Genomic DNA, 25,972 nt, shown 5'->3' with positions numbered 1-25,972 from the left:
TTTTCTTCCTTTCCATGGCTCATATGAGGTTTTCTTTAAAATGGGTCTAATCATAGCCCGATTTACAATATAACAAGTAATATGAACGGCTTTGGCCCAAAAATATTTTGGTAGAGAGTTTTTACAAAGCATGGTTCTAGCCATCTCTTCTAGAGTCCTATTCTTCCTCTCAACTACACCATTTTGTTGAGGAGTTCTAGGAGCCGAGAAATTATGGTCTATACCGTTTTCATTGCAAATTTTTTCAAAAGAATCATTATCAAGTTCTCTACCATGATCCGTCCGTATACTTGAAATAATAAAACCTTTTTCATTTTGAAGCTTCCTATATAATTTTGAAAAGTTTGGAAAATCTTCATCCTTATGAGTTAGGAACTTAACCCATGTAAATCTAGAGAAATTATCAACTACAACAAGAATGTATTGCTTGCCACCAACACTAAGTGTCCTTAAAGGACCAATTAAATCCATGTGTAATAGTTGCAGTGGTCTAGAAGTTGAAATAATATTTTTTGATTCTAAAAAAATTCAAGTTTGTTTTCCTCGTTGGCATGCGTCACATAATTTGTCTTTTTCAAAATAAATTTTAGGAAGTCCAATGACTAAATCCTTTTTAAAAAGTTTTGAAATTAAATTCATGTGAGCATGGCCAAGTCTTCTATGCCACAACCAACTATTATCACTAGGTACAGAAAGGCATGTAGTATTAAAAGATAATAAATCAAAAAAAATTAAAAACGTAAACATTTTCATGCCGGTGGCCATGCCAACAAATAAAGTCTTATTATCTTTGAGATTTTCTATTTTGCAAAGAGATTTTTCAAAGATAACTCTATTTCCCTTGTCACACAATTGACTAATACCAAGTAAATTGTGTTTCAATCCTTTAGCAAGTAAAACATTTTCAATAATGGGAGAGGGACTCTTACCAATACTACCAACACCGATGGTTTTTCCTTTATTGTTGTCTCCAAATGTTACACATCCGCCATCTTTTAGAGATAAGGAAGTGAACGCCGATTTGTCTCCGGTCATCTGTCTTGAACATCCACTATCCAAGTACCATTTCCTTTTTTGGATTTTTCCTTGTAGCACACCTATATAAAAAAAATCAAGTATTTGATTTTGGTACCCATATCTTCTTGAGTCCGTGATTGTTAGTTTGTAAATTACTTGATTTTGGAACCCATCTCATGTTTGTTCCTAATAAATTTTTGTTGTAAGGACATGATGAAAATAAGTGCCCTTTTCTAAAACAATATTGACAAGTAATATGTGGGCTACTAGATGAGCAAGTGTTAACAAAGAAATTTTTATAAAAAGTTTGTTTCTTGTGAGGTTTGTATCCAATACCCACTTTGTCGAAAACATATCTTTGATTTCCAAGTAATTGATTTAGATTTTCTTTTCCTTGTGTGAATTTAAAAATTATTTTATTTAAATCTTCTATATTTTCTTTTAAAGAATTGTTATCAATTTTCAAATCATTTAAAGAATTTTTCAAAGAATCATTTTCCTTTTTCAAACTTTCATTTTCATTGACAAGCAAAACATTTGATTTTTTAGTAGTAGAATGTTTTGAAATTATCTTTTGAAAATCTTCATGAAGTTCCTCTACAATATCTAGCAATTCTTCATAGGAAAGAGAGTTTTTGATTACCTCATCATCTTCGATCCCCATGAAGCAAAGATTTGTCACTTCTGAGCCGCTTGATTCGCTATCTGAGCTACTGCAGTCACTTTCTCCCCATGCTGCCATAGCTCTTTTGCTCTTCTTCTTTTCCTTCATCTTCTTTAAGTTAGGACAATCATATTTAATGTGACCCAGTTTCTTACACTCATAACATATTATTTGGTCTTCTTTTCTTCATCTTTATTGAATGATTTTTTGTGAAATCTTTTTTTAAATTGTTTATCTCTTTTCAATAAATTTTTAAACTTTTTAGTGACCACGGCAATGTCACCATCCTCATCACTTGAGTCGTTTTTGAAAAATCTAAAAATCCTCTAGATATTGATTTGTAATTATGTATCAATTTTAACCAGTAAATAGCAATCCCAATCAAACAATTAAAGACAAATCAACACAACGATTTAACGTAGAAAATCCATAATTGGAGTGCCTCCAATTGTGATAAAAAAAACATGGGCAAAAGCCACAAAACAATCCCTTAAGAAGACAAAAGAAATTACACGAGTGTATTCTCAATTACCTAGCAAATCCATGCTTGAATTGAACCGACCCCTATATGCCTCTTCCACCACGGTCTTCACCTCGGAATTGTCTTGCCCAACATTGAATTCATAATGCTAATGTCGAATCCACAATGATGAGCCACTCCGGAATCCACCAAAGCTTCTGGCCCAAATTTCATGGAATCCACCAAAGAATGACTCTCTCTTTTTGAATAAAACAAACTAAACAAACCCTTTGATACAATCCAGTCAATTCATGATTAAACTCTCACAGATATCAAAGGAAATAAGCAAAGAAGCTCCAGATAAAAACCCTAATACCCAAGAAGAAGATTTGGAAGCCGTAACCCTAAAATTGGATAGAACCACATATTTATAGAAAACAGATCTGCAATCTTCGTTCGAGCGCAAGAATGGCCGCTCAAGCGGATAGACTAAAATGTGTGTGACTAAACAGGGTCTACGCTTGAGTGGAGGAATGGCCACTCGAGCAAAAAAAAAAAACAACTCCCAGTACTTTTGTAGGCGAGTGAAACTTTTGAAAATTCGTGATCTCCGCTTGAGCGCAGGAATAGCTGCTCGAGCAGAAAAATAACTCCGACTGCAATTTTGCTTTTTGCTTCTGGGGCGCTACCCCTCAACCTCGCCAAGGTGCTGTCCCCTCGACCCTTGTGAGCTGATCAGGCAGCTCGATCCTCAACATAGTCAGTGAAGTGGCAATCATGAAAGAATTAACACCACAAACTTCTCTGCAAGGCACAATTCAGGTTGGATTCGCATCTAATAACTCATAGCCTCACTGAAATAAAAGTTGAACAAAATTACAACTGAAAGAAGTTTTGTCAACTGGGATTGCCAAGAATAAAAACCTAACAGTTACTATCTTCAACTTTTTCTTCAGTTGATGCTTTGTATGCGATTCCTTTCTTCTTCTTGTCATTGTCATCATCGTTGGTCTTTATCAAAATCTCATGGGTCATTACTGACCTAAGAAGTTCATTTAAACCGAGTGTGTTGAGATCCTTGGCTTCCTAGATTACCTTCACTTTTGGTTCCCAATTCTTTGGTAAGCACCTAAGAATTTTTCTTGCCATTTCACTGTTAGTATATACTTTAGCAAGATTTTTGAAAGAATTTGTAATATCAGTAAATCTGGTGAACATTTCAGAAATAGATTCATCAGATTTCATTTTGAATAATTCATAATTATGAACAAGCATACTAACATGTGACTCCTTAACTTGATTTGTGCCTTCATGTGTGACTTCTAATTTATCCCAAATTTCTTTAGTAGTGTCACACGTAGAAATTCTATTAAATTCATTAGGATCAAGTGCACAATATAATATATGATTGGCTTTAGCATTTGCTTGAATACTCTTAATATCATTTTCATCTCATTCATCTTCTATTTTAGGGACTTTTTTTGTATCTACAATTTTGAAAGAAATATTTGGACCATTTTTAATAATTTTCCATACCGTATAGTCTGTGCCTTGAATATATATCATCATTCTATTTTTCCATTAACTATAATTAATTCCAGAAAAATATGGAGGCTTGGAAGGTGAGTGAAAATCAATAATTTGTGCTCTTATAATGGTTGCCATTGATCAACTCTAAGACTGTTAAGTCAAAAAAAATACTAGAGACCTTGCTATGATACCAATCGTTACCCAGAGAGCAATCCAAGAGGGAGGGTGAATTGGGTTTCTAAATTAAAAAATTAACCCAAATAATAAACAATTAACAATATGAAACAATTAGGGGTACTTACGTGTAGGTCCTAATAAGTGGACTTATTGTTTAATAGGTCCTATGAGAAAAATTTGTCATAAAAAAGTCACTAATTGTAAGTTTTAGCGACAATTTATAAAAATCATGACAAAAAAAGTCACTAATTGTCAATCTTTAGCGACATATCTAAAAAATTGTCACAAAAAAATTATTTTTAGCGACAATTTTACCAAGACTTATTTCCAATAAGACTTGAAGGGAATTAAGTCAAACTATTAGGACCTATTGGTAGTTTACCCACAATAAAGATGAGTTATAAATTAAAATTTAATTCAAATGAGAAATAAATATAAAGCAATATAAATAAAACTAATAAAAATAAATTAAGCGAATGAATGGAAGAGAGAGCAAAGACCTAATTTATAATGGTTTAGCTCAAACCAAGCCTACGTCCACTCCTCAAGATCCTCCTTGAGATTTCATCACTATTCATCAAATAGAAATTACACTTCTAGCTTTACAGGTGCTAGTGAACCTTAATAATTGATCAACCCTGATCACTCCAACCAACTAGTTGTGAATCCGGTGCTAGTCACACCTAACCCAAGTGATTTTACAAAAAAAATCACTCACAAAAATATAACTCTCTTTTACAAGAAAAATGATAAGGGATTGAAAACCCTTTTCAATAAAAGCTCAAACACTCAACAAATTTCTCTCAAAGAAATTATATGGCTCAATGAAAATGCGCAACACAAAATTTTAAGAATTCTTGAATATCACCCACAATTTTTCCCCATTTTTATGTCTTTTCTTTTCTCCACAAAGCTTCTTTTATAGCCATAGAAAAAGCTAGCCGTTGCAAAGAGATTCTAGGTAGGCTCATCTTTTCTTCTATTTTTCTTCCATTTGAATTCATTAGCCTTTTGAACTTGCATCATTCTTGCCAAGAAACACTTCAAATCAATCAAAGGAAGAAAATGAATAAGAAAAGATATCAAAATGAGTTGAATTTTTTTTATGTATTAAATAAAGAGATTATTTCATTTTTACCCTTATACTTTTACATGATTTTCAATGGCCCCATAAACTACTCTTATTTTCACGCATACCCCATACTATTTAAGTTACTATCAATTTTGCCCACGCCTTCACATTCGAAATAGAAAAAGTTAAAAGAATTACATTTTGGCCCCAAATTTTAAAAGAAAGATACAGACCCACCCTTTCCTACTAGCAAACCACTATCACCAACCACCACTTCAAGCCCTTCTATCTCCTTCGTCATAATTTTGTTTCATCTTATTTTTACGTCGTTGGATTCAACTCATGGTCTAGTTTTCGTATCACATTTCACACGTCTCGTTTTTTCTCTTTTTGCATGCTATCGGAGCTCCAAAAGTTGATAATAATAAAAAGAAAAGATTTTTCTTCTCGTTTTTAACTTTTCTTCAAGCCATCTTTCGGACTTCATATCTTTCTCGATTCTTGACAGCTCTACTTCATTTTTTCGCCATTCTCTTCACCTTACTTCCTATTTCGCCTTGCACTACCTTGCTTTCTCACTTCTTCGTGTAATGGGTGATTTTGGTATATTGAAATATGTTTGAAAACTAATTTTGAAAATTTCAAAACATTCATTTTTGTTTCTTTCTCCCCATTCTTCTTCTTCTTCTTCTTCTTCTTCTTCTTCTTCTTCTTCTTCTTCTTCTTCTTCTTCTTCACTTATAACATGATGTGGAACATGGTTCTAGGTGGTAACAGAACTGGTGATGGTGGTGGTGGCGGTAATGTAGTTCGGTGGCGGTGAAGTTGGTGGTTCGAGTAGTGATCTTCTTCTTCTTCAATTATCCATCTAAGGTTTTTCTTTATTTTAGTGAGAAAGATGAGAGAAAACACAATTCAATAATCATAATATCATATTTTCCACCGCAAAGAGATCTAGAGAGAGAGATGGCAGATATTGCTATGTTGGTTGGAGAGGAGTATGAGGGCAATGTGAAGAAATTAAGACAAAATGAAAATGGGTTTGAAAGTGATTAACTTGTTTTCTACTGTATTTGTCTTGGTTCATAATCGGAGGAGGCTACATGATGATAGTGGGTCTTCTTGGATCATGACAATGATAAAGACTTTTGGGGAAGAAGAGAAGAAGAAGAAAATCATGAAGCTATTCAATTTCAACGAGGTTGTTATGTAGATAGATTATTGATATGTATATATATATATATAGAAAGATGATATATATCTCTTCATCAATTTCATCACCTTCACCAACATCACCACCCGAACCACCAACTTCACGGCCACTGAACTTCATTTCCACCACCATAAGCATTACCATCACCACGACCTTACAACACCAAACCCACCTTTTTCACAACCAAGTTCCAATACCACCACCGTGAGCATTACTATCACCACCACCTTACAACACCAAATCCACTGCCATCACCAGAACGCTATCACCAGACCGCCAACACCATCATTACCAGTTCCGTTACCACCTAGAACCATGTTCCACATCATGTTATAAGTGAAGAAAAAGAAGAAGAATAAGGAAGATGAAGAAAAAAGAAACAAAAGATGAATGTTTTGAAATTTTCAAAATTAGTTTTTGAACAACTTTCGACATTCTAAAATCGCCCATTACACGAAGAAGTGAGAAAGTGAGCTATTGTAAGGCGAAGTAGGAAGTGAGGTGAAGAGAATGGCGAAAGAATGAAGTAGAACTGTCAAGAATTGAGAAAGATATGAAGTCCAAAAGATGGCTTGAAGAAAAGTAGAAAACGAGAAGAAAAATCTTATTTTTTTATCGACTTTCGGAGCTCTGATAGCATGCAAAAAGAGGAAGAACGAGACGTGTGAGATGTGATATGAAAACTAGACCGTGAGTTGAATCCAACGACGTAAAAATGAGGCGAAATAGAGTTATATGAAGGAGATAGAAGTGCTTGAAGTGGTGGTTGGTGGTGGTGGTTTGCTGATAGGAAAGGGTCGGTTTACATCTTTCTTTTGAAATTTGGGGCCAAAATGTAATTCTTTTAACTTTTTCTGTTTCAAACGTGATGGCAGGGGAAAAATTGATAGTAACTTAAATAGTATGGGGGTACACGTGAAAATAAGAATAGTCTGGGGGGTCATTGAAAATCGTGTAAAAGTATAGGGGTAAAAATGAAATAATCTCTTAAATTAAAGTATTCAAAAGATGCACAATAAATTTAGTTATTCTTAAATCGATGCAATCTATATCAAAATGACAAATTTTATTTTCATTTTTTGTGTCAAATGATTGTAAAAAATAGAAATTAAAAAATCACAATTTATCTCATAATATTTTAGATATCATCCAAATCAAACCATAAGATTAACATATGTGATTGGGACGGGATGATGATATATATATCTATGGACATAAACGGTGATAGTGGGTTTAGCCCTAAGATTTATGGAAGAATTGATTAATTTTTAATGAAAAATATTGAACACATCTTGAATTTAGGCAAATGAAAGAAGGAAATGAAAGCCCTAATTGTCTTGTAAAACCCTAATTAATGTTCATGGGTCTTGATTGGTCATAAAAGAGAAATCATGGGTAATGTGAAATGTATTGAGATTCCTTGTTTTGGAATGAAATTTGAGTTTTGATGGCTTGTTTATTGTATACTATGGTCTTACCCGCGCTGGAAAAATTAAGGTGCCCACTTGTCCGGTCATGTGAGGACGGCAAATGTGGGGATGTTTGAGGTGTCTATGTGCCCGATCATGTGAGGATGATAAATGTGGAAAGTTGAGGTGCTCACTAGCCATCCATATGAGGATGGAGAAATGTGGAAGTTAGTTTATAGCGATCCCGGTTGTCCCTTTACTGTTCTGTTGTATTCCGGACTCGGTTCCGTGAAGTTGGTAGTTGTATCTATCTTGTTGTCGTCCTTTAATTCCGCTTGATTGAGTTTTAGGATGTTTTGAGCAGGGTTATTACAGGTTGGTTAGGCCTTGGTTTCAATTCCTTGTTGCCTAGTTTTTTGGCGGTCCGCTCGAGTGGGTCTCCTTGCGCTCGAGCGGGGATTTCATACCTCCAGTATTTCGTGTTCCTGCAAAACTTCTGCAGATATGATTTTTACGCTCGAGCGGGTTTGTTTACACTCGAGCGGTGGCGCTCGAGCGGGTCGGTTGGCGCTCGAGCGGGTAGTACTTTCTGGGTATAAGTTCTGGGAGGGGAAAATCTACGCTCGAGCGGACTGGTTTTCGCGCTCGAGCGGAAGTGCTTTATTATTGTGTCTTGGCGCTCGAGCGGGTATTGTTGCGCTCGAGCGTGTTCAGATTTTGTTCTTGGCGCTCGAGCATTGTGTTCTCCGCTCAAGCGGGTCATGCGTATATGAGTTATCCGCTGGATGATTTTAAATCACTTTTTACTTTCCTTTCTCTCTCATACTTTTCCAAAAACACCATTGTTGAGCTTCTCACTCTAGAGCTTACCTTCTCTCTAGATTTTGATCTAGCTAGGGTGTTTTCCTCACCTTTGTTCTTTACAAAAGAGTTGTTGATCGTCGAGGGCTATCTTTTGATCCAAGAAACTCGTGGTTTGGAGCAAGTTCGTTTTCATCATCTTCTCCGTTGGGTGTCATCTTTTGAGGTAGGGATTCCTACTCACTCTTATGGTCTTTGACCTAGATTTTTAGTTGCTTTGATAGAGTGTTGAACTTGGGAAATTTTGGGACTTAGGGTTTCAAAATGTGTAAAAAGGGTTTTGTGATTTTGGGCTCATAACTTGTATTTTGCGTCTCAAAGTGATGATATAGTTGTTGGTTGTTGATATTAGGCCATTGGGTCAATATTGGAAAATGGGGTAGAAAACCCTAATTTGTTGTATAAATTAATTGGCATAATTAATTTGGGGAAATTGTGAACTTATGGAATTGTGTTGGAAATAATGTAATTGGCTCATTATGTTGTGAAATGATGGAGTTGGATTTATAAATCGCTCGCTTTTGAAAGCATTGATATTTTATCCGTTGGAGCTTTTATTATCTGTTTAGAAATAATTGCTTGGGCTACCGGTGGAGGGTAGTTTTGATTGTTGTAGACAATGCATGACGATTAGGAAAACTAAAACTAATCAATTGGGTATGTCATAGAATATGACGGTTGATAGAATACATTAACGTTATGTATTGATTGATTGTGTATATGACCTTTGTGTATATATGCATTGTGTGTGTGGGAGGAGATAGGGGATGTACTCCACGGTTTAGGGGAAGATAGGGGATGGACCTCTAAACCGGATGTTGTTTGGGAGGAGATAGGGGATGGACTCCACTGATACAGCTCATATGCTTGTCAGATATTGTGTTGATACAGCTCATATGCTTGTCATTGGAAGTGTTGATACAGCTTATATGCTTGTCATTGGAAGTGTTGATATAGCTAATATGCATATCTGTTGAAATGTGGATATAGCTTGTATGCTTATCTGTTGAGATATTGATATAACCTGTGTGTTTATCTATTGTAAAAATGGAAAATGCTTAATATGAGTCTTTGTCTCATATAAGTGGTTGGCCAGGTTCTGAGCCATTGATGGAAATTGTGAAATTTATAAGAAATGGAAATGGATTATGAATTGGTTTGTGAAAAGTGAACATTTATCAATTGCTAATGTCTTAGTCATTGCTCATACTGTGTTTAGCATATCTCTACTGGGCTGTGGCTCACCCTATATGGGAATATCATTTTCAGGTACAGGTAGCATGCCACCTCCAAGGACGTAGCTTGGAGGCTAGAGGCGGGCAGACTTTTGTTGTTTTGTTTCGTGATGTATTACATGTATATTCAGGCCAAGGGCTAAAGGTGTAAATGAGTTAGTACTCTTTGGTTGTAACCAAGTGTTAACTTGGAAGCTGTAAGCCTTTAGGGCATTTGCTTTTGTCGTTAACATGTAATACTTTTGGTAATGGAACTCTGATGAATAGAAGAATGTGGAACTTTTTTATATCCATGCATGTCTATATTGATAGGTTTAATGTTATTATTTTGAGGGCGTTACATAGTTAAATAATGTGTATTGGATAATTAAATGCTTTTGAGTAAGAGGTGTGATAATGCATATTTAAATCAAATGTTTATATATTCGGTTAAATGTATTCTTAACTGGGCAATTGCTCATTCTTATCTAACGACATTTCAAGACTTGGCGAACCGCAACCACATCAATGAAGAAGAAGCCAACCAATCCTCTTGTATTAAACTTAAAGATATTTTAAAATTGTAATCTAATAGTCGAACTTTTACGTTGTTTTCTTTTGGGAAATTATGGGCCCTTTTGTTCTTTGATGGCCATATTTGAAACTTGTAAGCCCATGAGACAATTGTTTTGTTTTCTCTAATTTATTGAACTGTGAACGGTTAATATGTAATTTGTAACTTTGAAATTATAGTTTAATGTGAAAGAGAAAAGTTGGGATTCATTGTGAATGTGAGTTTATTATTATATGTACATCGTTGCTGTGCTGGATAGTTTATAGTTTCAAATTTGGGGGTGTTACAGTTCCAGGATTGCCTTATGAATCAATATATGATTATTTGGAATAGGTAGATTTGGGGACATATTTATCTGAAAGGGGATGTAAATTTTTTGAAAAATATCTGATGGAACAAGATCTAGAAGGATGGGATTAGATGTTTGAAGAATATAATGAAAACTATGATATTAGTGGTATCATGGGTTGTGAAACCCCGTATTTTTGAGGTATTAATATTTTAATGAGAGATATTCGTGACTGTTTGGTGGTAAAAATTTTAGATGAGAACCTAACTCATTTTCTCTATTTGTTTTATCTCTTTTTACCTCCATTTCATTATTATCATTATTCACGTCTTTTATTTATTTATTTATTTTAGTTTCCTTTCTCTCCAAGTTACTTTGTCTCCATGGAAGTTTCTTTTCTTTTTCCCCAAGTACATTCCTTTCTTGCCCACCAAATAAACTTTATTTTATTATTTTTCCTTTTCTTTTGTCCCAAGTATCCTTATCTATAAATTGAGCTCACCTCTCAACTTCTTTCTATGGTTCTCCCCATATCTCTCTCCATTTGTTATATAGATTTAGCGTTTAGATTAAGAATGTTTAAAGTGAGAGTAGGAATTTTCATAAAGGAGGAGAGTTGTAGACTTTGTGAAACCTTACATACCTTATGCCTTAGACTTTGGAGATCCATGGAGAAATATCGAGATTCGAGTGTTGGTGACGGAGGAGATTGATTTGAGGTAATTCGGATGGTATACAATATGTTTCTTTAAATCTCTTTGCAAAGAGTTTATTTTAATTACTGTAAATTTGTACTCCTCTTGATTATTCTGATCGTTTGGTAAATTTTGTGGAATTATTCGTTGTTGATTCATTTGATTACTCTAGTCATTTGATAAATTTCATTAAGTTGTTCTGTGTAGTCAGTGTTGATTTGTCTGGTTAAATGACGTGAAAATGCTCCGTATATGGATCAAGTAGACCTTGCTAATAGCTTGGACCAATAGCCTAGATAAGCGGTTGTGCTTGGGTGAGGTGGGTGAGGCCGGCCACTGGTTATGTACCGAGTAGGATTGGGTATTTCGTCCTGATAAATTATCATCTGTTAAGTTGACTTGTTTGTGCAATTTGGGTAAATTTCTTGATTATCGAATCTAATTGGTTGTGTAATTGTTGGATCCCTATTGATTTATTCTCTGTCTGAGCCTTGTTAATCCTATTGTATTGTATACTTCCCGAATTAATTTATTTTTCAGGTATGGAGCAAATTTCGTGGCGATTGGAGTTGAAGCATCTAAAGAGATTATTTAAGTTGGAGATTTTTTAGTCCACAACTATATATTATTTTTGGAGATTTGTATAATTTATATTTTGGAGACATTTGAGTTAATTATTTATGGAGACGATTTGTATATTTGAGATTATGAGTTATCTGCAATTATAAATTTGAGGTTGATTTGAGTTATTAACGACCCAACAGTTGGGGCGTTACATGGGTGATGAGGGGGTATGGAATCTAGACAATGTAATAGATTGACAAAACCATGGGCTAAAGATTACATTTCCATATGACTACACCACTAGGTATCTCTTGTTCATAAATAAATCAGTATGTGGTCACACCACCTACTTGTTTGTCTTTTGTTTGTATTCTAGTAACAATAAAATATAATATATAAAATATTTTTATGTTTATAGAATATGTTGAAATCCAGACTTTGAAGTCCACAATAAGGGTGAGCATGGTCCGGATTGGGATAAAACCAAGACCAATTCGTTATCTACAGTTCTTGAAAAGTTGAAACCAATCAAATCCATTTAAATCATGGAATCAATCCAAACCAATCCATTTAAACACGGATTGGATCAATTTAGGACCACAGATACACATAATAATAGCATAAAAACATAAAAACCAATCATATTACTTCCACGATAGCAACATGTCTTTTCATAATGGTGATATACTGTTCTAGAATTTAAACAATCATAAGAACACTGGTTTCACATAAATATTTAGACCATTACAAATTAAAACTAAAAACCAATAGATAAAAGCAATAAAAGAAGATACTATGCGGGTTTAGGTTTGGGTTTAGGTTTTATATGGAATAAGAGCAGATACTATGGGGGAGTGTGTATAATATAAATATAGGCTATTTGTATACGGTTCGGATCGGTTCCAATAAGAAACCGTGGAGTTCAATTCGGAACCAATACGTGGACTACGGATTTTTAATTTTTCAATCCAGAACCGAACCACGGATTCAAAAAATCAATCCAAACCTACCAGATTGGATTGGACCGGATCGAATTACGGATTTTACGAATTCTTTGCTCAACTCTAGTCCACAAGGTGCCTATATAAAGGCCTTAAGGACAAGCAAAAGGGGATAGAGATTATTTAGAGTATACTTGAGACTAAGAAAGAAGTTTGATTCTCAGGTCTTCTTAGAGCAAACAATACTCTAGCAATTTAACAGTCTACAGAAATCCATTTCTTTATAAATTTTTGTTCGATAATTTTTTTTTTAAAAATTTTCAGAAAAGAGTGTGTTACTACAGTATGTCAAATTATTGATATTATGTCTCCTACTTAATCAAAGAAGAAATTTCTGAAGTTGCTGTCTGAGGTAGGAAACAAAACAGATCTGTGCTGAGCCTGATCTAAGGAGGAAAGGTTAAGGTTAGCTACCTTTGGAAACTTGCCAATGCTAGAGCCCTACGCCAACTACGTTCAGATAACTGTCAAAATCCTTAAATACTGTTCTTATTTTGGAAACATAGTGGGCCTAAAATTAAAATATCTTAAAATTATAAGAAGTAATAAGTTTTTCCTTTTCAAGAGTGTTTATCATCATTTCTATATCCAGGATATGTTAGGAGATCGTAATCAAGTAGTAGTATTAATCGCAAACTATCAACAACGTTGTACTTTTTTACAAAATTTACTAAATACTGGTGCTACTAAAGATATAGAATTTACTATAAAAAATATTGATAAAATATCTCAAGAAATTGTATATCATCAAGAGCAATTAGATTTAGTATCCTGAAAAAATAAATAAAAAAAATTTTAAAAAATAATTATTATTTTCTACATCATTGCCATATTATCAAGCCACATCATTTACACCAATTTGAACTGCTAAACGTTCGAGCTACCAAGCAACACCCATAAATAAGCACAACAACTAAAAAATAAATCAAAATGCAACTCGTAAAACATTGAGATATGACAAATAGGTATGTAGCAAAAGATTTCAATTACACAAAGTAAATTACTTGAACCAATAAGTGCAGTAAATCTTCACAAACATCATCAATATCAATTTCATAAAACTCACTAATCAATAGTAATAATAATAATAAGAAAATTCTAATATACACATCTTTTAAAAGGTGTATTATATGCATCTTTAATTATATTATTTTTTTCTTTAATTATAACATTATTTTAGTCATGACTAATGAGATTTTTAGTTATATTTTATGTTATATTTAGTTATGAATTTTTTTTATTATAACTCAAAAAATATAAGATTAGTGTATTTTCATAATAATAAAAAATCATTGTCAATTTAATAAAACTTTAACTTATTCACTAACATAAAAATAATAAAAAATCAATGTCAATTTAATAAAACTTTAACTTATTCACTAACATTCCTAACTGATGAGTGTGGCATTGGGTATTGGGCATTTGATAGGTTGATCTTCATCCAGCGGCTCAATCGGATGCTCAACCGTCCAGAAGTCCGTGTTGCGTTCAACCCCATTTTGGCACAAATCCATACATCTTCTGTTTCTTGTCTCTCTGCTCTCATCTACTACCACTGGAATTAGGGTTTCCTTCTTATCCTACAAATTCAGAAACAAAGAAACAACAAAAAACCCCTACCTAAGAACACACATAATTTTTTGTATTATTTGCACAAAGCGGCTATCCTCAAGTTTGAACCGACAACCTCAAGGTTGATATGCCGAGTTTGAACTGCTGAACCATTTAATGTTGTTCATTTTGCTGAAATCAACTGGACGAATTCCAATTGATCTATGTATTGTTGAGTAGATCTCAAAACAAGGTTACGTTTCTTTGTTTGATTGTTTTTAATACATTTCATTTTTGGTGAGCATGGCTTCCCTCATTTGTTTAGCTGTATACACTAACGTATTTTTTCTGGACTGAGCAGTTGTTTTTGCTGAATTCATTAAGGAAAACCATCTAAGGCAGTTGTTGACTCATTGGCTTTATTTGGGGTCTGATTCTTCCTGCCTTTTTTTTTTTAGTTATTATTATTTTCATGTTCTTTGAGTTTATGGATTTGAATTGCGACTTTCTTCTATGTTTTTGGCTATTACATCTGTTGAGTACATGGATTTTTTTTTTAAATTTTTTATTCAAGAAGGTGTTTGAATTGCTTGATTTTTTTGTCACTTAAATAATTATGATGATGGATTACTTCCTAATTTGTGACTACTACTTGGATTACTGCATGTGCTAAGCTTAGGATATTTAGTGTTCAATGTTACAATAAAATTTGTCCATTTCCTTCTCTCTCTCTCTCTCTCTCTAATATCTTTGAGTTGTTGATGTCCTTTACTTTTTGAACTAATGTAATCTCTATTTAGTTACTAGTTGGTTGTTGAGCAAATGGGGGACTAATTCCTTGGATGAAATGGCACATCTGTGGGATTTTGTTTCTTCAGTTTCTTTGTTACGAGGCTGCTTACCTTCTATGAATTTTTTCTATTTGCAGGCGGGAGCTATGCTAGGCGATGCTTTTCTTCACCAATTGCCACATGCTTTTGGTATGCAACGGGTTTGATGTCATTCTTTGGAACTTTAATGATGCTTAGTTGTTTGTTTGTTTTTGTTTTTTTAATTAAATTTATTTATATTTTTTTATTTAAGTTTTATATGTACTACTGCTTCTTGAACTTCTATCTATCATTGCCGCTAAACAGCTTTGGCTATTATTATTTCAGAAGAAAATTTTGAAATATGGTTTTAGTTGAAGTGTAAAAGTATGGAAAACTTAGATTAGGGTTAGAGAGAGAGAGAGAGAAGGAACAAGGAGAGGAAGATTTTTATTTAACCTATGTTCTTAGGTCCTTAAAATAAACCTAAAACAAACAACAAATATTTATATGAAATATAATATAACCATATGACCATAGTACCCTCATTTAACACAAAAAATAACAGATGACTATATATTCTAACACTTCCCCTCAAGCTGGAACATAGAGATCGAACATAGAGCTAGACGTTGAAACGAAGAGCGAGCAAGGGTTTGGTGAGTATATCACCTAATTGATCATCAGAGTGTACAAACGGTGTCACAAGTAGATTGCACAATAACAAATTCTTGAATAAAATGACAATCAACCTCAATATACTTCATGCGCTCATGAAACATGGGGTTATTAGCAATGAAAACAACCGCTTGGTTATCACAACACATGGTCAAAGAAGTTGGAGCACGAATATCAAAATCTTGCAGAAGAGAACAAACCCATAACATCTTTGAGGTGGAATGAGCTATGGCACGATACTCAGCCTCAACACTTGAATGAACAACAACCAATTGTTTCTCGCTATGCCAAGTAACAAGATTACTCCCAAAAAATGTGCTATGTCCAGATGTAGATTGACGGTCAGTTCGACTACTGACCCAATCAGCATCAGTAAAGGTAGTGACAGACAAGGAAGAAGAGGAACGGTAGAGTAGACTGCGGCTTGGAACTTCTTTTAGGTAACACAAGATATGACAAACAAGATCAAAATGGGGTTGGCGAGGAGCATGCATAAACTGTCTAACAACGCTCACAACATAAGTAATATTTGGACGAGTGACAGTAAGATAAATTAACTTCCCAACCTAATGACGATACCGACCAATGTCAGGAAATAATGCCTAGTCTCACCATCGAGTTTAAATGAGGAGTCCATAGGAGTATCGCTAGGACAAGTGCCCAAGAGACCAGTCTTAGAAAGAAGATCAAGAACATACTTGCATTGAGAAAGAAATAGACCCCGAGATGAGCGAGCAATCACAATCTCAAGAAATATCGACGATGGCCCAAGTCCTTATTCTGAAATTGCCTACCCAAATAAAGCTTTAAATAAGCAATGCTGGTGGAGTCACTGCCAGAAATGATGATGCCGTCCACATAGACAATGAAAACAATGACCCCAGTAAATAAGTTGTGAACAAAAACAGAGTGATCAGAAGTGGAACGGCGAAACCCATATGTAAGCACAATGGTACTGAAGCGATCAGACCATGAAGAGCATGCTTGAGTTTATACAAAGCCTTCCGTAGTCGACAAACCATATGCTTACTACCAGGAACAGTATAGCCAGGGGCTAATCTATATAGACTTTTTTGTGACAATCACCATGAAGAAAGGCATTCTTTATATTAAGTTGATATAAAGGCCAAGACTGGTTAACGACAACAAAAAGTAGAATTTGAATAGAATTAAGTCAAGCCACAAGAGAGAAAGTCTCTAGATAATCAACACAATAGGTTTGAGTATAACCTTTGGCCACTAGACGGGCTTTGAGCCGCTCAACAGTACCACTAGGATGATACTTGAAAGTATAAATCTGACGACAACCAACAGTAGGTTTCCCAGAAGGAAGAGGTGTAAGTTTTGAAGTCTGATTTTGATAAAGAGCACTCATTTCCTCATCCATAGCATGTTTCCAGTCCGACATGGACAGAGCCTGTTGATAAGAAGACGAAATAGAAAGGTAAGACAAGCAACAAACAAAGGAGTGAAAACTAGAAGAAAGACGAGCACAAGAAACAAAATGAGCAATAGGATGCTGAGTAAAAGTACGTTTACCTCGACACAATGGAATACGTAAATCATTAGAAGCCATAGGTAGAGGAGGGGTAGGAGCCTCTGACAAAGCCGGGCCATAAGAAACAATGAGACGAGCTTGGGACAGTTGATAAACCTATAGAGGAGATGGTGGAGAAGAATCTAAATTGATGGGAGGGGAGGGAGAAGACCGGGAGACAAAGGGCATTGACAGAGTAGGAGTAGAAAAAGATGACTCCACACAACAAGAGATAAGATCATCTGACAACCGCTGGCCAGAAGGGGAAAAAAAAGAGGACTAAAAAAAAGGTAACATTCGCACTAATAAAGGACCGACGGGATTCAGGATGATAACATAGATAACCTTTTTGAGTATGAGAATAACTTAAAAAAACACATTTGTGAGCACAGGGAGGTAACTTATCTAGTCCCGAATCAAGGACATGGACAAAGGCCACACAACTAAAAACACAAGGAAGAGGAAACGGGGAACAAGTGGAGTATAACTGAGACAATGGATACCGGTTTTGTAAAACAGCTGATGGCATGCGGTTAATAAGGGAACATGCAGTAAGAATAACATTACCCCAAAATTGTTTGGGAACATGTATGTTGAACATCAAGGTTTGGGCAATATTTAACAAGTGGCGGTGTTTTTGCTCAGCAACACCATTTTGCTGGAATGTATGAGCACAACTAGTTTGATGTGTAATACTATGATCATCACAAAAAGTATTCACAATAGACTGCACATATTCTAAGGCATTATAAGGCATTATCAGTCCGAAATGTTTTAATACATTTCCTAAACTAAGTAAAAATTTCAGTATAAAACTTAGAAATTATATGAGGCAAGTTAGACCGTTGCCGTAGTAAAAACAACCGAGTCATTTGAAAATAATCATTCATAAAAATAACAAAATAAAAAAAACGGTTATCAGTGGAAGTGCGATAAGGACCCCATATGTTTGTATGGATTACATCAAAGGATACAAACACATGACTAATACTATGACTAGAAAAGAAACTACGGTGATGTTTGCCAAGCTGACATGCTTCACATTTAAGTTGAGGCACATGACTTAAACTAGGAATAGCTAACTTAAGCTTGGCCAAGGATGGATGACCCAAACAAAAATGCCATTTTAAGAGAGACACGGTAGCACTCAAAATAGTAGAAGTAGGAGGAGGAGAGCCATCGGTGTCTAGAAAATATAAGCCATCCTTCTCATGCCCTGAACCAATCATATTCTTGGTCTGGCGGTCCTGCAAAGCACATGAAGAAAGACAGAATAGTGAAAAACTTTAGTTAATTGACTAACAGGATTAAATGGGAAAGAGTTAACATAGAGACTAGAGGGTAAGGAGAGAGATGGAGTGGGCTGGAATGTACCCTGGCCACTGATAGGTCGGGAGGATCCATCAACTAGTATAATATTATGTGTAACCGGATGAAGAGTATGAAAAAAAGAGGAATTACTAGAGATATGAGAACTAGCATCGGAGTCTAGAAGCTGGGGTGTGTTTTGATGTAAGAGGGTAAAGTTGTGGCATATGGGTCTCGTCAGTTGAAAACTCATGAGAGGAACTACCCCACTCATGATCTGGGATTAGTAGCAATCATTTTTTCTCTAAAACTTTGGAGGCACTATTTGAAACTCATGAGAGGAACTACCCCACTGTAGCTCTGCAAAACTTTTGAAACCTTGCATTTACCGCTTGAGTGGCCTGCTTGTATTGTGTGCATTGCTTGAGTGATGGAAAGTTCGCTCGAGTAGTCTGCTCGAGACAACTATTTTAAAATTCAATCTAAACACTTTTTGGGCTTTCTTTTTCACACTGCTTCTCTCTCTAAACTCCATTTCTAAAAATCCTAGCCCCTAAATACTAGATTTTATCTATTTTTAGCTAGAATCCATTCTTGCTTCTTCATCAAAGTTGTTTATCTCACCTAAGGCTACATTTTGAACCGATTGGATCTCGTTATTGTGAAGGTTGATCTCTTGGGTTTTCATCTGTTCTCTCACAACTCTTGAGGTAGGAATACTTTTACCCTTGTATATCTATGTTTTGGTTTGAATATGTGTTCATTTCATGGTATAGATATGTGATTGGAAGGGGACGATGATATATATATGGTGATAGTGGGTTTAACCTTAAGATTTATGGATGAATTGATTAATTTTTAATGAAAACTAGTGAACACATCTTGAATTTAGGCAAATGAAAGAAGGAAATGAAACGCCCTAATTGTCTAGTAAAACCCTAATTAATGTTCATGGGTCTTGATTGGTCATAGAAGGGAAATATCATGGGTAATGTGAAATGTATTGAGATTCTTTGTTTTGGAATAAAATTTGAGTTTTGATGGCTTGTTTATAGTAAACTATGGTCTTACTCGCGTGGGAAAAATTGAGGTGGCCACTTGTCCGATCGTGTGAGGATGACAAATGTAGAGATGTTTGAGGTGCCCACTAGCTATCTGTGTAAGGATGGAGAAATGTAGAAGTTGGTTAAATAATGTGTGTTGGATAATTAAATGCTTTTGAGTAAGAGGTGTGATAATGCATATTTAAATCAAATGTTTATATATTTGGTTAAATGTATTCTCAACTGGACAATTGCTCATTCCTATCTAACAACATTTCAGGACTTAGCGAACCGCAACCACATCAATGGAGAATAAGTTGACCAACCCTTTTGTATTAAACTTAAAGATATTTTGAAATTGTAATCTTATAGTCAAACTTTTACATTGTTTTCTTTTGGGAAATTATGGGCCCTTTTGTTCTTTGATGGCCATATTTGAAACTTGTAAGCCCATGAGGCAATTGTTTTGTTTTCTCTAACTTATTGAACTGTGAACGGTAAATATGTAATTTGTAACTTTGAAATTATAATTCAATGTGAAAGAGAAAAGTTGGGATTTGTTGTGAATGTGAGTTTATTATTATATCTACATCCTTACTGTGCTAGATAGTATATAGTTTCAATTTTGGGGGCGTTACTGTTCCAGGATTGCCTTATGAATCAGTAGATGATTATTTGGAACAAGTAGATTCGGGGGACATATTTATCTAAAAAGGGATGTACATTTTTGAAAGAAATATTTGATGGAACAAGATTTAGAAGGATGGGATGAAATATTTGAAGAATATGATGAAAACTATGATTTTAGTGATATCATGGGTGATGAGGGGGTATAGAATATAGACAATGCAATATATTGACAAAACCATGGGTAGTTTGGCAAAACCATGGGCTAAAGATTATACTTTCGTATGACTACACCACCAAGTGTCTGTTTTTCAGAAATAAATCAGCATGTGATCACACCACTTGCTTGTTTGTCTTTTGTTTGTATTCTAGTAACAATAAAATATAATATGTAAAATATTTTATATTTATAGATTAGGTTGAAATTCAGACTTCGAAATCCACAAGATTCCTATATAAAGGCCTCTAGGGAGAGCAAAAACAGATGAGATTATGCCGTTTAATATACATATCTCTTACAAGGGTGTATTATATGCACCATTAGTTACTGTATTCTTTTTTAGTTATAACATTACTTTAATTATGATTAATGAGATTTTTAATTATATCTTTTGTTCTATTTAGTTATGAATTTGTTTTTTTGTTTTTTATTTTAATTATGACTCAAAAAATATAAAATTAGTGTGTTTTCATAATAATAATAATAAATCAATGTCAATTTAATAAAACTTTAACTTATTCACTTAGGGCATGTTTGATTGACAATATTGGAGTATGAGATTGTGATTATTAATCCGTGGACCCAATAATTCTGTATTTATTTTGAAATTTTATTTCAGGATTATAATCTAATAGATAATTAATCCAACAAATTTGTAGGATTATTAGTAATGGGATATGGGTGAGATTATATATTCTGAGTTGGGAAATAAAATAAAAACAACTCTTTTATTTTTATATATTTTCTTATCCAATACAAATTAAATAATGGATAAAAGGATAATTTATTCTACTAATCTAATTAAATAATGAATACACGCTAATTTAATTTATTGAAATTATTAATACTTAGGCCTTACATTCATAACTAAGGAGTCTGGCATTGGGCATTTGACAGGTTGATCTTCAGCCGGCAGCTCAATTGGATGCTCAACCGTCCAGAAGTCAGTGTTGCATTCAACCCCATTTTGGCACAAATCCATACATCCCCTGTTTCTTGTCTCTCTGCTCTTATCTACTACCACTGAAATTAGGGTTTCCTTCTTATCCTAAAAATTCAGAAACAAAGAAACAACAAAAAAAACCCCTACCCAAGAACACAAATTTTTTTGGTATTATTTGCACAAAGTGGCTGTCCTCAAGTTTGAACCGACAACCTTAAGGTTGATATGACGAGTTTGAACTGCTGAACCATTTAATGTTGTTCATTTTGGTGAAATTAACTGGATGAATTCCAATTGATCTGTGTATTGTTAAGTAGATCTCAAAACAAGGTTACGTTTCTTTGTGTGATTGTTTTTAATACATTTCATTTTTGGTGAGCATGGCTTCCCTCATTTGTTTAGCTGTATACACTAACGTATTTTTCTGGACTTGGGCAGTTGTTTTTGTTGAATTCATTATTGTCTTGTATTGAAGATGCCTGTCTCTCTCCGTATATTAATTTTGACTTTTTTGGTTTGTTTCAGTACAAGGAAAACCATCCAAGGCAATTGTCGACTCAGTGGCTTTATTTGGGGTCTGATTCTTCCTGCCTTTCTTATTATTTTTAATTTTTTTCATGTTCTTTGAGTTTATGGATTTGAATTTGCTACTTTCTTCTATGTTTTTGGCCGTTACATCTGTTTAGTACATGGATTTTTTTTTTTAAAATGTTTTGTTCGAGAAGATGTTTGAATTGCTTGGTTTTTTTGTCACTTCAATAATTATGATGATGGATTACTTTCTAATTTGTGACTACTACTTGGATTACTGCATGTGCTCTGCTTTGGATATTTAATATTCAATGTTGCAATAAAATTTGTCCATAGTTAATCCACAAAAGGTTGGATGACTTTGAGTTGATATCTTTGAGTTGATATGTTGCAATAAAATTTGTCCATTATCTTCTCTCTCTCTCAGATATCTTTGAGTCATTTATGTCCTTTACTTTTCAAACTAATGTAATCTTTATTTAGTTACTAGGTGGTTGTTGAGCAAATGGGGGACTAATTCTTTGGGTGAAATGGCACATCTGTGGGACTAACTCATAGAAGGCTGCTTACCTTCTATGAATTTTTGCTTTTTGCAGGCGGGAGCTATGCTAGGTGTTGCTTTTCTTCACTAATTGCCCCATGCTTTGGGTATGCAACGGGTCTGATGTCATTCTTTGGTACTTTAATGATGCTTAGTTTGTTTGTTTGTTTGTCTTTGTTTTTTTGTTTTTTTTTAATTAAATTTATTTATATTTTTTGTTTCCGTTTTATATGTACTATTGCTTCTTGAACTTCTATCTATCATTGCCACTGAACAGCTTCGGCTATTATTATTTTAGAAGAAAATTTTGAAATATGGTTTCAGTTGAAGTGTAAAAGTATGGAAAACTTAGATTAGGGTTAGAGAGAGAGAGAAGGAACAAGGAGAGGAAGATTTTTATTTAACTTATGTTCTTAGGTTCTTAAAATAAACCTAAAACAAACCGCAAATATTTATATGAAATATAATATGACCATATGACCATAGTACCTTCACTTAACACAAAAAATAACAGATGACTGTATATTCTAACACTTCCCCTCAAGTTGAAACATAGAGATCAAACATGCCCAGCTTGGTAGATAGACGTTGAAACGAAGAGCGAGCAAGGGGTTTGGTGAGTATATCACCTAATTGATCATCAAAGTGTACAAACGGTGTCACAAGTTGCTTGCGCAACAACAAATTTCGAATAAAATGACAATCAACCTCAGTATGCTTCGTGCCCTCATGAAACACGGAGTTATTAGCAATGAAATTAGCAGCTTGATTATCACAACACATGGTCATAGGAGTAGGAGCACGAATACCAAAATCCTGTAGAAGAGAACAAACCCATAACATCTTAGAGGCAGTATGAGTCATGGCACGATACTCAGCCTCAGCACTCGAATGAGCAACAACCAATTGTTTCTCGCTACGCCAATTAACAAGATTACCCCCAACATATGTGCAATATCTAGATGTAGAATGACGGTCAGTCCGACTACTGGCCCAATCAGTATCACTAAAGGTAGTGACAGACAAGGAAGGAGAAGAACGGTGGAGTAGACCGCGATCTGGAGCTCGTTTTAGGTAACGTAAGATATGACAAACAACATCAAAATGAGGTTGGCGAGGAGCATGCATAAACTGGCTAACAACGCTCATAACATAAGTAATATCTGGACGAATGACAGTAAGATAAATTAACTTCCCAACCAAATGGTGATACCAACCAATGTCAAGAAACAATGCCCTAGTCTCACCATCGAGTTTAACTGAGGAGTCCATAGGAGTATCGCTAGGATGAGTGCCCAAGAGACCAGTTTCAGAAAGAAGATCAAGAACATACTTGCGTTGAGAAAGAAATAGACCTCCAGATGAGCAAGCAATCTCAATCCCAAGAAAATACCGACGATGGCCCAAGTCCTTATTTTGAAATTGCTTACCCAAATAAAGCTTCAAATCAGCAATACCGGTGGAGTCATTGCCAGAAATGATGATGTCATCCACATAGACAATGAGAACAATGACCCCAGTAGATGAGTTGTGAACAAAAAACAGAGTGATCAGAAGTAGAATGACGAAACCCATATGCAAGCACGACGATATTGAAGCGATCAAACCAAGCATAAAGAAACTGATTGAGTCTATATAAATCCTTCCGTAGTTGACAAACCATATGCTCACTACTAGGAACAATATAGCTAGGGGGCTGATCCACATAGACCTCCTCGTGCAATGGCCATGAAAAAAGGCATTCTTTATATTAAGTTGATATAAAGGCCAAGACTGATTAACGACAACAGAAAGTAGAATCCGAATAGAATTAAGCCGAGCCATAAGAGAGAAAGTCTCCAGATAATCAACACAGTAGGTTTGAGTATAACCTTTGGCCACTAGACGGGCTTTGAGCTGCTCAACAATACCATTAGGATGATACTTGAAAGTATAAATCCAACGACAACCAATAGTAGGTTTCTGAGAAGGAAGAGGTGTAAGTTCTCAAGTCTAATTTTGATGAAGAGCACTCATTTCCTCATCCATGGCATGTTTCTAGCCTGACATCGACAGAGCCTGTTGATAAGAAGACGGAATAAAAAGGCAAGACAAGCAACAAACGAAGGAGTCAAAATTAGGAGAAAAACAAGCATAAGAAACAAAATAAGCAATAGCATGCTAAGTGTAAGTACGTTTACCTTGGCGCAATGTAATAGGTAAATCATCAGACGCCATAGGTAGAGGGGCAGGAGCCTCTGACAAAGAAGATGAAGTAGCTTGGCCATAAGAAATAATGCGACGAGCTTGGGACCGCTGATAAACCTGTAGAGGAGATGATGGAGAAGAATTTAAATTGATGGAAATGGAGGGAGAGGACGGGGAGACAAAGGGCACCGGATGAGTAGGAGTGGGAAAAGATGACTCCCCCTCACGACAAGAGATAAGATCATCTGACAACCGCTGACCAGAAGAGGAAAAAAAAAGAGGACACAAAAAAGGTAACTCGGCACTAACAAAGGACCGATGAGACTGAGGATGATAACACCGATAACCTTTCTAAGTACAAAAATAACCTAAAAAAACACATTTGTGAGCACAGGAAGATAACTTATTCAGTCCCGAATCAAGAACATGGACAAAGGCCACACAACTAAAAACATGAGGAAGAGGAAATAGGGAACAAGTGGGGTATAACTGAGTGAATGGAGACCGGTTTTGTAAAATAGCTGATAGCATGCGGTTAATAAGGGAACATGTAGTAAGCACAACATCACAGGAAGATAACTTATCCAGTCCCAAATCAAGGACATGGACAAAGGCCACACAACTAAAAACACGAGGAAGAGGAAACGGGGAACAAAGGGGGTATAACTGAGAGAATGGAGACCGGTTTTGTAAAATAGCTGATGGCATGCGGTTAATAAGGGAACATGCAGTAAGCACAACATCACCTCAAAATTGTTTGGGAACATGTATGTTGAACATCAACGTCCAGGCAATATCTAACAAGTGGCGGTTTTTCCGCTCAGCAACACCATTTTTCTGGAATGTATGAGCACAACTAGTTTGATGTATAATACCATGATCATCACAAAAAGTATTCACAACAGACTGCACATATTCTAAGGCATTATTAGACGGAAATATTTTAATACATTTAAACTAAGTAAAAATTTCATTATAAAATTTAGAAATTATTTGAGGCAAGTTAGACCATTGCCATAGTAAAAACAACCAAGTCATTCGGGAGTAATCATTCACAAAAATAACAAAATTAAAAAAAAAAAATCGTTAACAGTGGGAGTGCGAGAAGGACCCCATCATATGTCTATATAGACTACATCAAAGGACGCAGACACACGACTAATACTACGACTAGAAAAGGAACTAAGATGATGTTTGCCAAGTTGACATGCATCACATTCAAGCTGAGACACATGACTGAAACTAAGAATAGCTAAC

At 35.0% G+C, this 25,972-nt stretch overlaps 1 protein-coding gene across 13 annotated transcripts in view; it reads left to right on the top strand.

Moving 5' to 3' along the window:
• LOC145801898 (uncharacterized) overlaps nt 1–25,972 on the top strand; it is a 598,157-nt gene that overhangs the window by 508,260 nt on the left and 63,925 nt on the right. For 3 of the 13 annotated variants that reach the window (XR_014343709.1, XR_014343711.1, XM_082893698.1), the window contains exons 3-5: nt 15,220–15,271; nt 21,982–22,031; nt 22,584–22,635. Coding sequence is in view for 5 of the 13 variants with exons in the window: in XM_082893698.1 (XP_082749824.1) it covers nt 15,220–15,271; nt 21,982–22,031; nt 22,584–22,635 (154 nt within the window). In the remaining 8 variants the exon portion in view is untranslated. Of the gene's footprint in view, nt 1–14,121; nt 14,720–15,219; nt 15,272–21,981; nt 22,032–22,583; nt 22,636–25,972 lie in introns of those variants that run through there. The other 10 variants (XR_014343710.1, XR_014343714.1, XM_082893701.1 and 7 more) reach the window with 7 other exon arrangements.

The sequence above is a fragment of the Camellia sinensis genome, chromosome 11 (genome assembly GCF_055761805.1).
Source record: "Camellia sinensis isolate YWXY chromosome 11, ASM5576180v1, whole genome shotgun sequence".
NCBI lineage: Eukaryota > Viridiplantae > Streptophyta > Magnoliopsida > Ericales > Theaceae > Camellia > Camellia sinensis.
The sequence above is the reverse complement of the archived record's forward strand: the minus strand, read 5'-3'. Positions and strand labels throughout refer to the sequence as shown.